Raw genomic sequence first — 12,202 nt, forward strand, 5'->3', positions numbered from 1 at the left:
TGATCTCTGACCCTGCTGTGCTTCTCAGAATGACCCAGTCTTGCAACCGAGAGCACCTCGATGAAGCCCTCAAAGACCCCTCAACTCTACTCCTCATCAAAAATTTGCATAAAATTTGCATAATTTTGCATAAAATTTGCAGCAGTAATTTGCATAAAAATGGTATGTGGGACATTGTTTCAGCTTGGGGCCATAGCTAGTCATTTTCTACACATTTTTTCCAATCTAGAAACACTGATTAGAAGTATATCTCCGGCGGGTGCAGGGGGACCTAGTCTTCCTACTAGACTAATATATACACACATATATATACACACACACACACACACACACACACATATATATATATATATATATATATATATATACACATACACACATCTCGTTTTTTCATTTATGTTCCTTACAATTCTATCCCTCTCTTACACACACACACACACACACACACACACACACACACACACACACACACACACACACACACACACACACACACACACACACACACACACACACACACACACACACAATTAATTGTACAGTATCGGTTGTTCCTAAACTTAAATAATTTAAAGGATTGCTGCAAATGATGTCAATTTTACAACATCCCATATTCAACTTTATTTAAATTGTAAACCTCAAACATAGTTTCCCCACCTAAAGCAAGAACTTTAACCCGTAAGCAACTGACTAGTTTCCCGACTGCATGGATCATCAGCTGGGCACCGTTCTTCCTCGAGGTTTCAATCCTTTCAGCCCAGGACCTCTCCAAACGGCGGATCCACAACCTCGATCATGGATCCACATCAATTGATGGTAAATCAGTGGATCCACAACCTCAGTTGCGTCCAGGCAGTCAGTCAACCCATCAATGCAACATCTCTCTCTCTCACACACACACACACACACACACACACACACACACACACACACACACACACACACACACACACACACACACACACACACACACACACACACACACACCTGCAGTCCCTACTAATTTGCCTGAGTGAAATGGCAGACTCTTGGCATTGAGGCATCTCTCAAGATAGCCAGAGATATGTTGACTTTCACAAACATGTGCTCATCTAAACCAATTGGAGCAGAGGAAGAGTAAGATAAATTTGTGGCAAAGTTTATCATTGCCAGAAGTTATCAAAGAGTATCAAGTCCAGAAGGGAGGATTTGCTAATGGGAGAAATGCGGGTGGGAAAGTTCACAGCTTGAGTCAGTCCCATTTAATCACAGAAGTCCTTTGCTGAAGTGCCATGGCTGGTGAGAGTGGTACCAACACCCAGCCAATATGCATGATGACGAATGAAATTGACACATATGTGGAAGAGAGAGTTGGGATGAATGGTTAAAAGTTTGTCAATGTTGTCTGAGAGAGATGTAGATGGAGTCGGCACTGCTAGGAAGACGGTACAATACAGATGAACAAGAGATGGGAGCAGAGGGGAATTCACAGCCCGAGGTACTTCCTTGGGGAATGGGAGGTGTAAGATCAGTACATGGACAATGAGAAATTGAGTTTTTGATGTGAAGTGCAACTCCACCCCCAATGCACAGTTCAGGCCTATCAAATTGGAGGAGACAATAACTGGGGAGAGACACGTAGGAGCTAAGGATGTCCTGGGGGAGGAAGGATTTTTTTAAACAGATGATGTCCGGTTTATCAGTAGCAGCTTGGATCGAGAGATCTGTCAGGTTAGAGTGGAGGCCCTGCTTAGTTCTAGTCACTCATTTCAAGTCAGAAATATAAGGGAAATATTTTAGATAATGAAAAATAATTAAACATTGTTAAAAGAAAATTATTTACCAAGTCCAAACACTGGAGTTTAAATCCATAAACTGCTCCTCTCTTGCTGCTGTTCATGTAGTTTCCAAAAGCCAATATAACCTGTAAGGTGAAAAGTAAAGGATGTAAAATCATAGTTCAAATCATTTACGATCACAATTGACTGAGAGCTCTGAGAATGTGATGAAAACAATAAGTTTATCAATCTCGTTGCTTACTTACTTCCAACATTTTCTTCAATTTGTGGGAAGACTTGACAGACATTGAAGCTGCAATTATTGCATTCAGTTGCTGCAGAAAGGACAAGATAGTCAAGATGAATATTTATTGACTTAAGACATTTCAGCTTTTTATTTTTAATTATCTTGTTAAGATTTCTAAAAACAAAATTCCACTTTTACATTACGAGTTATTATGTGTAAATCAGTGACAAAATAACAATTCAATCCAGTTTAAATTCAGGCTGTAACACAACAAAATGTGAAAAATGTCAAGGGGTGTGAATATTTTCTGAAGGCATTATTGTAGCATGATATCTCAAAACGTTATGGATGGATTATGACAAAACTCGGTGGATGAGTTGGTTACGAGACAAGAACAAATGATTAGATTTTGGTTCAGGTCCGAATCCAGATCCGGTCTATCGGTGGGATACAAAACATAAACTGTTCAGCTTGGCAGAGGTATGCGCTCTACCGAATGCCGCTCTAGTTTTTTGTCAGTCTTGGCCGATTGAGTATCTCGTTTGTGGAATATTTCAATGCCAACACATAGTCAACATATTGAACAAATAGTTTCGTGATACATTGCTAAATTTGGTCAATATCCAAAATATACATACACGAGCAGATAACCCGGTTCTACCAGGCTGTTGTAATAGTGGGGCAACTTAGCATAACAATTGTGCATTTTGTGAGGAAAGCACCAGATTTGGCACACTAGTAGACTATCCTATTATGAACAGATTTGGATATTGGGCCATCTCAAATTCAGCCCCTGATGGCTGTGGCAGCCATTTTCCAAAATGACACCTTCAGCTTGTTCCGACGAATTGCATCATCAATTGGCTTGGTCCTTTCCACCAGGCATTCTTTGGTGAAAGCCTGGAACTGCTCTTGGCCAATCTTCTTCACATTCCTGACAGTCTCAACTACAGCAGGACCTGCAATTTCCTTTGTGTCAAGGACAACCAGATCCATGCTCTCTTCCTCAAAGGGGTTGCCAAGCTCTTCTATGACGCTGACAAGGGCGCGGACATCCTTGGCGAAAGAGGTCTGCACACTTGGTGTCTGGTCGTGATGACGTGTGTCCTTTCGCCTCCCCCAGTGTTGATGGCCATCTTGGAACTCTTCTATGGCCCTGGCAACTTCTGGCCCGGCAGTCATCCAACGCTGCAGGGCACTCGGGTTGTCAGTGAGGCCGACTGCTCCACCATCTCCTTTGATGCAGGCGTTATTCTGTTCATGCGCCTGGTCGACTGGGATCGAAGAGAACACCTTCTTCGTCTTCTGTACAGTGAAGTTGCCAGCCCGGAATTTTCTGGCTACATCTGGGTGCTTCATTGGGAGTGCAACCATGTCCCTCAGGTGAACAGGGACCCACCTGGCATAGTGTGTGTGGTCTAAAGCATGGAACCATGGGACCAGTTCCGTCAGGGCATCAAGGTACATCGTGAATGAAGCCTGCCGCAGAGAACGCACACAGACCAGTACCAACATCTCTAGTTCCAGCGCAGTTGCCCATTACTGAAAGTTGGGAATGTCTTCTCCTCTCTGGTGACACCAGTCTTCGAACTCAGGCAGGTCTTCTGCATCATCAGCATATGTCATACAGTGGCGTTCATACGCACGGTGTTGCAGGATGTACAGTGCCACTGCAGTGATTTGATGAGCTCTTCTTGTGCGGGTGACGTGGGCAGCTCGCAGGAAGGAGTCGGCCGTCCCTGGCGTTGCAATCTCAGCTTGCAAATCTGCAAAATCTGCAAATCTTACAAAAATCAAATCTCTGAATCTGAGATGGCCCAATATCCAGATATTTTCATAATATGATAGTCTACTAGTGTGCCAAATTTGGTGCTTTCCTCACAAAATGCACAATTGTTATGCTATATTTAGCTTAGCTGCCTGACTATAAGGGAATTAGTTCGCATAGATTGTGGAATATTTAGGGAGTTTGATAGTAATGTCCTTTAAGAGCATAATGGCAGGGGCCCTTGGAAACTCCTCAGGTATTTTGGGTCTAAAAGGTGTTTGAGTCCAAAGGGTCTTTGGGATCTTTAAGGGTATTTGGGGTCCTCTGGGTCTTTGGGCCCTCTAGGTATTTTGGGTCTCCATGGTCTTTTGGATGTTCGGAGTCTGAGGGTCTTCGCGGTATTTTTGGTCTTTGGGATATTTTGGGTCTTCATGGTCTTTTGGTGTCATAATGGTTTTTAGGGTCTTTAAGGGTCTTTTAGGTCTTCAATGGTGCTCTGGGTTATTTTAATGGTTTCTGGGATTTTTAATGCAAAATCAACATTATTAGTTACAATAATTTCATGGAAATGCGAGCAGCTTTACTTTAACACAAGACACTTGAAGCTCTGTTGCATGTTTAACTATGCACATTCCAAGAGCAAATGCCATGTTGTGATAGCAAGATATTCAAATCATGACAGTTGGGCCAAAAAATAAAATGTAACTTGGTGCAATGTGAATGGCCTTTTAAATAAATGATAAAAAGGGAATAAAGTGAGATTAAAAACAAAATTTCTGGAATCCAGAGTTGTTGCAAACTTTTCTGGCTCTTGGGAAACATTGTCAACCTGGGCTCGGCTCACCCCACACTGCACCAACAAAAAATAATTTCAATCCATTACATCTATACTATAAGAGAGCCGTGTGTGTGTGTGTGTGTGTGTGTTTGTAGAGATTGGATGAAAAAAAGAAATTGCTTTGAATATTTTTTGAAAATCCTTAAAAAGAAAAATGGGATTTTGGGGATTTTTTTCTTCTTTTAATCACTCTTTCATGGGATGTAGGGAAGTGTATAGGGACCCTATTACTTAGGGGTATAGGGAAGTGTATTAGGCCTCCACAAAGGATAAACTGAGCAACACCGGATACCCCTGCTAGTCCTATATACCCACACGTAACACTTCATGATCGGTCTCACCGGGGTCAACATCTGCACATTTTCGTTGAAATTCCCGACAAAGATCATTATCGTCATGCGCTGTGTGAGCCGTTCGATTTTGCTGAATTGCAGCATGAAGCGGTCTTCTTCAGAAAGGTCCTCCAGTGGTTTGCGTTCTCGTTCGTATTGCCGCAGCAATTTTACCTCGGCTTCCGTGGGCAAGAATCGCATGAGGCACTCGACAAAATCCAACCTCAAGCTCTGCAGATCAAACCTGTGTGAACGCAACAATCACGAAGAATGCAATGAAATGCCAAGGTAATGGTAATTGCTTCACGATTCCTGGCTTGCCTAAATGACACCTTTTCTAAACAATGAAAACAAGGTTTGAATGCTGTCCCCCAATCGACCTTACAGTGTTGCCCCCACGTTGTGTGGCGAAACCAATGATTTAATATAGAATGAAGAACTAGTCCAGCTGGTGATGTCTAGTGTTGATCTGTGTTGGTAGATGGGTAGAATAATGGATGAAATAAACTGGATGTTGATTGAGGTATGCTAACCATCATGGGAAGAAGAAGCTGATGTTTTGGGTGTTAACCCATTGTCAGAGGGATAGGAGCGAGGGTTATGTTGGGTGCAGCAAAAGGGTGGGTAAGAGTGAGGTCAGGCATCAGAAGGCCCAACGAAGGGTTAACGGTTAACACTTCTCCCATCCTCTGTTTTCTCCGCTCTGTATTGTGATTTCCTGTTTTTTTTTACCGATGAACACACTAAATGCAATAAATATTAAAATACTGGTGCACTGACAAGCGGAGCTGTGGTTCCTCCTTTCTATTTCTGAAAGACCACTTTGGCTGAAGTACATGTAGGAAATAAATAAACATAATGCAGGTATACTCAAACAGGAGTACCTATAAATGTCTGCATTGAACCATTTGAAAAGAATCGTTGTAAAATATAGTGAGGCATGTATGAATGAATGCAGGACTTCTCCTAAAATGAACATACTTTGAAGTTGTCTTATGACAGCTTAAAGAAATGAGATTCGGCATCAAGCTATCTTCTTAGTGCTTCAGACATAGGATGTTACATCATGACAAATGTTGTCTGTCATTAAATATGTGAAGCCGATTGTCTCTTCTGCTTGTACTTTTGTACCTTGATGTAATTGGTATCTACCAAATACAACACAATGCCAGTTTGTCTGTTTGTACAGATGTCTGTCCCCCTTCATAAGGGTAGCTTTTAAAGGTCAATCTTTTAACATGAATGTGTGTTCACTACGGTCTATTTTAAGGATAAAACAAACTCGAAAAACATATTCCATAATAGAGTTATTATGTCTCTTATATTGGAATTGTAGACGGTGGCTTGCAAATCGAGCCTCAAGGGCAGTGTACAGAAGCGTTAAAAAAAAAGAACATGAAATACAAGGCGCAGGGAGGTGAAATTTGCTGCACATGACATGCAATGCGTGCAGAGCAAAACAAGTGTTCATTTATGTCTGCAGGATGTCTAATAAATATTTAAAAAGATATAAACACACCTGTAACTAGGCCAAGGCTTCAGACTTTGGTGCGCTCACAAGGCTGCACCGTCGAATAAACGGTTCCAACCCATCATATTTGACAGGCTTTCATACTAGTGTTATAAAACATTGATGTCTTTGATGGTATCTTTCAAAGAAATGTATACTTTTTGACCAGTGCACTAGGGTCAGTCATGTAAGTCCTGTTTCCCAATCCGTTCAGTCCTCAAATCCTAACCTAGGGATTGCAAGCACATAATATTCCTAACAATAATTTCATTCACGCAACAGTAAATTTCACTTTAAATTGGTTTTACCCGATTGGCTCTATGGAGTTGAATTCCCCCCAATCCCCACCACAATTCAGCTTTATTTATTTTTTCTATATGTTAATGAATTGCAAATGATCTCAAATACTTAACCACCGTTTACCACCGTTTAGAGGCCATTTTTTCCCCGCAAAGCGGGGGTTGGCCTTTTTCGGGGACCGTGGTTGTTGTTGTTTTTTGGTCCCCTTTTTGAAGCAATGTTTTACGGCCGGATGCCCTTCCTGCCGCCAACCCTGTTTGTCGCCTTTTTACGACACACAGGGAATTACCAGTGAACTGGTACTCAATTAGCCGACCTCGGAAGGATGACAGGCTGAGTCAACCCCCCTGGCGTTAATTCAGCGATCGACCGGGATTCGAACCCAGGATCCTTGGATACTAAGCTGGCACCCTAGCCGCTAGCCCAACACCAGTCTCAAATACTTAAACATATCAAATTAAATAGAAAACCAAATACTACATTGGAGTCATCAGGAGGAACCAAAAAATAAATAAATAAAAAACAGGTAAAAGATGGAGTCATCAGGAGGAACCTGGATAGAATTCGGGTTTCAGCCGCTACTCTTCTACCCTCAAACCCATCCAAACGCAGCCAAGTGAACCTCCCAGAAAAAAAGAATTCTGCAAGAATTCACTTCTCCGAAGACAGACAGATAAAGAAAGAGGGAAATAAAGAAGAAGCAAGAATTAGAATGAATAAAGAGAGATATGAAAAAGTAGAAAGGAATGTGAAAGCAACAAAGATCCCTAACTCCAAGCCCGAGCTCCTTCTCCTTCCTCCTAGCCCTAGCTCCTAGCTCCAGGTAAGCCAAGTGCTGGTTCAGATTCTATGATTGTGCAATCCACTGGCATGTCCAGGATTTGACCAAAGAGGTGAGAATAATTTAGGATCACAAATAAAATTAAGGTAATTGTGTTAGGACATGAATGTTTCATCAATCACTAACACTATATTTAAAACGAGAAAATGACGCACATTTGTACAGCACGGCAGATCTCCTCAGTAGATAAACCACCCTTGCGCAGTGTGATCGCCAAGTTTTTGGCTCGGTTCGTCTCCAGCAGTGTGACTTTGTTCTGCGTTTTGTGAACAGTTTTGATCTTGGAGAGGCACAGGTCCATGTTGGCGCCCTGTGCTCTGGTCTTGAAGAGCTCTTCAAATTCGTCCATGTTGAGCTCCTGATGAAAGAGCATACATGATATGCACAGCATTCAATGAAAAGGATTTAGGACCACCGCATGATGTTAGCCACAAAGAAATGTTGCGCTGCCAGAAACACTAGATTAATGCACAAAGGATGTAGAAGTTAATGAAATGATATGAAAGGCAGAGATTAAAACAATAATGGCAATTGCATGAGGTAAGGGATGGGAGTGAGAGGGCAGGGGGAGGGTGGGTTCAGGTTAACATGGATTTTTTCTTGTAGAACACGTACAAGAAGTGATAATGATGGGCAAAGAATCACAGGTAAAACCAAGATGGCTGTCAACATAGTCTCGTGTGTTATTGAACATGTCAACATGGTATGGATAACTTCCTTGTGAAGATCAACATCAAACAAGTTGAAATTCACAGGACATTGTATGCACAACTTGATCTTTCACACAGCTGTTTGTTTACATGCTGCAGAGAGTTGAAAAATGGCCGTGAATTTTCACTCATGGAAACATTAAATGTTTTCAAACTGCAAATTTGGGAGAAATCTCAGCTTACTGTAGAGGAAATTGCAGAATAATTGTATGAAAGTGTTCGAATGAAAGTAACATTGTTTGTATGAAATTGTTTGTATGTTTGTATGAAATTGTATGAAAGAAACAATGCTTCTGGATTGTCCCCAGAGCTAGGGAGACGGTCAACCATTGCAACAGTGCTCTTGGAATGCCTCTCACCTCTGCCTGCTCCCTCCCCTCCAAAATTAAAGAAATCAGTCAATGCATCCCAGGTTGTATTGGAGACATTGGTCCTCGACACCAAAAAAAAACCTCAAGATTCAGCCATAAGCCAGGAAGCTTATGACGATAGTGTTTTGGGACTCAACAGTTTAATTGAAATGCAATTTTTTGAAAGAGTAAAAACCATCAATGAGAGGTACTCCAGCGATTTGTTACACAATGGAGTGAGACAAGCAACGTACAAACAATGGCTGAATCAGGCCTGTATGAAATTAGTTGCTTCACAATGCAATTATGACCACTATTACTATAATCTGGATGGGTTGCATGTCCTCAGAGATCACCCAGGCCTGGCTGTACCTTGTGGCCTTGTGATTTTCATCTCTGGATGACAGAAAGAACATCTGGGTGGAAGTAAACCCCCATTCATATCGCACCAGCTTCTCGCAAAATGGCGGCATTTTGTTTCCACTAATTTTACACCAATTAACCAGCATGTGTACCCTAGTAGCGAAAGTGAAAAAATGCTGGCATTCATTAGATGTGAACGGTAGCTGTAAATATGCCAGTAATTTTACACCTTGTGCATTTACACATGAATACCATGGGTCATATGGACCAGTCTGATTAGCCAATCACAGAGCTCCAAACAAAGCCTGTGAGGAGTACTTCCATGGGTCGTGTGATTGTTTACGTGTTGCCAGCTCGAGTTCCGGCGTTCCATACACGTGTGCATTACCAATTGGCTTTTTTCACAGCGCTTTTCTACATGTTATAGCACCCAATCTGTCTTTGCTACGCTTTCATCATAATTTGGATGTTAAATTTTAAGCTGATTTTTGATATGATACAGTGCAACAATGCACTGCATGTAAAGTGACACATGCGGTTTCCGGCATTTTGCTAGTGCGACGTGAATGACCGATATGAGCATTTTGTTAGCAATTTCATGGAATTGGCCAATCACGTGAATAGGAGTCAGCGGGCAATGCCAGTATGTCGATGCCGGCATTTTGGTGTGAAAATGGGTTATGTTTATGAATGACAACATCAAAACACACGTCCTGAAATGTCTTCATATCAATTCAAAATATTTATATAAAGATGACAACAATGTACGACCACGTCAATGAGGGACATCGCCATTCCACCATCGCCATTGGCGAGTCGCCATTCCACGTCGTGGATGCGTTCGTAAAAACTGTGACGACGTTATTCGGATACGATTTTCCAATATACATAGTGTTATAATGAGGGAATGCGTTGGCAGGGAAAAAAATTTGGTCACCCTAACTTAACTTAACATTCACTCAATTACATATTAGAGACAAAAATTAAACAAATCAAGACAGAATACTAATGAAATAATGTATGTACACAGACAGACAATTTAATGGTGCGGGTTGAGAATCGAGGGAGGGAGAGGCAGGCCTTTGTGCAGGTAACCAAGGTTAAAACAAAAAAAAGTTAAGTTTTAGTTTTTTTTCCCCCCTTGTGGCACCCATAACTATTTCTGGAAGCATTAAAGTAACATTCAAATTTCCACTTGAATGCCTTCGTGTACTCGCACTTCGTTCTCCCATTGTCAGTTTCGAGAAATGCTTCCTCAAGTTCACACTAGCTATGGTACTATTCCACAGGTTTTGTGTGGGTTCACAGGAGGGCCTAGAGGTACGCACACTCGCCTCTAAACTGTCTAGTCTGGGTTTGAATTCTGACCCAGCTATAAACTGTCATCCCGGTGCTTCACAGGCAGGGCGATTCATCAATGTGTGTGCCGTCCCTCGGATGGACGTTAAATGGGCTTCCCGTCTGCCAGCATTGATTGGTGGACATTAAAGATCCCATGGTGTCCTTCGCCAAGAGTAGGCGAGCTTACCGTCGGCACAATGACCAAATTCCAAATTGCTGCCCTAACTAGCAGAGGGAATTGCATCAGTGGCACAGCCGCACCCTCAGCCAATGACGCTACCCCATACACATGTGCTGCATATCAATGAAGAAAACAGGTTTTGTGCAAAAAAAACCCCCCCCAATTATACCAACAACACCAATGAAAGCTTAGATACCATAAATTGCATTGGTATAGTTATATTTAGGGAATCAATATTTATTTTACAACTAAATTCATGTCAACCACACAATTAAAAACGAGTCTTACCTCTAAGATTTTTTCATCGTCAAGTTCATTGAAGACTGTGCCATTGATCTGGTTGGGTTTCAGAGCAACCCAGTTGAACACAGGCATCCGGAACTTGGTCTTGATCGGCTTCTTAATACGCACAGCTGGAAGGTAGTGCAGATACAACCAACAGTTCATGAGTGGAATGGTGAAAGTGTGTTTTTGACAATGACAATGGATCAATTTGATGGAAGCCAGACACATAACCGGTGACTGAATGACATACGGCGTCGTCTGCCCGATGCACAGCATGCATATTATGAGTGTTCACCATGATATGGGATCATTATCAACTAATGATGAAGAAGGAGGGAAAAAATAAAAAGGCAAAACAATAAAATGCATGAACTTCCGGGAATTTACACAAATAATATTCCCAAACAAGAATACTCTTTTTTTTTTTTTTTTTTTTTTTTGTATACTTAATCGAGGCTCGTGAAAGAGCTGACAACCACGAGGGAAAGACAGCACAAGGGGACCACGAGGGAAAGACAGCACAGGGGGACCGTGAGGGAAAGACAGCACAGGGGGACCGTGAGGGAAAGACAGCACAGGGGGACCGCGAGGGAAAGAGCACAGGGGCACCGCAAGGGAAAGACAGCACAGGGGCACCACGAGGGAAAGACAGCACAGGGGGACCACGAGGGAAAGACAGCACAGGGGGACCATGAGGGAAAGACAGCACAGGGGGACCGCGAGGGAAAGACAGCACAGGGGGACCGTGAGGGAAAGACAGCACAGGGGGACCGCGAGGGAAAGAGCACAGGGGGACCGCGAGGGAAAGACAGCACAGGGGCACCGCAAGGGAAAGACAGCACAGGGGCACCACGAGGGAAAGACAGCACAGGGGGACCACGAGGGAAAGACAGCACAGGGGGACCACGAGGGAAAGACAGCACAGGGGGACCGTGAGGGAAAGACAGCACAGGGGGACCGTGAGGGAAAGACAGCACAGGGGGACCGTGAGGGAAAGACAGCACAGGGGGACCGTGAGGGAAAGACAGCACTGGGGGACCGCGAGGGAAAGAGCACAGGGGCACCGCAAGGGAAAGACAGCACAGGGGCACCACGAGGGAAAGACAGCACAGGGGGACCACGAGGGAAAGACAGCACAGGGGGACCATGAGGGAAAGACAGCACAGGGGGACCGCGAGGGAAAGACAGCACAGGGGGACCGTGAGGGAAAGACAGCACAGGGGGACCGCGAGGGAAAGAGCACAGGGGGACCGCGAGGGAAAGACAGCACAGGGGCACCGCAAGGGAAAGACAGCACAGGGGCACCATGAGGGAAAGACAGCACAGGGGGACCACGAGGGAAAGACAGCACAGGGGGACCACGAGGGAAAGACAGCACA

General features: G+C 43.3%; 1 protein-coding gene across 1 annotated transcript in view; it reads right to left on the reverse strand.

The window, feature by feature from the left end:
• Positions 1 to 1,729: 1,729 nt before the first annotated feature.
• FMNL2 (formin like 2) overlaps positions 1,730 to 12,202 on the reverse strand; it is a 236,656-nt gene continuing 226,183 nt past the window's right edge. The window contains exons 16-21 of the mRNA XM_068097873.2: positions 10,827 to 10,951; positions 7,749 to 7,951; positions 4,952 to 5,186; positions 2,024 to 2,092; positions 1,823 to 1,903; positions 1,730 to 1,735 (exon numbers count right to left, since the gene is read on the reverse strand). Of these exons, the coding sequence (XP_067953974.2) occupies positions 1,730 to 1,735; positions 1,823 to 1,903; positions 2,024 to 2,092; positions 4,952 to 5,186; positions 7,749 to 7,951; positions 10,827 to 10,951 (719 nt within the window). The remainder of the gene's footprint in view (positions 1,736 to 1,822; positions 1,904 to 2,023; positions 2,093 to 4,951; positions 5,187 to 7,748; positions 7,952 to 10,826; positions 10,952 to 12,202) is intronic.

The sequence above is a fragment of the Myxine glutinosa genome, chromosome 7 (assembly GCF_964187855.1).
Source record: "Myxine glutinosa chromosome 7, kmMyxGlut1.1, whole genome shotgun sequence".
Lineage (NCBI taxonomy): Eukaryota > Metazoa > Chordata > Myxini > Myxiniformes > Myxinidae > Myxine > Myxine glutinosa.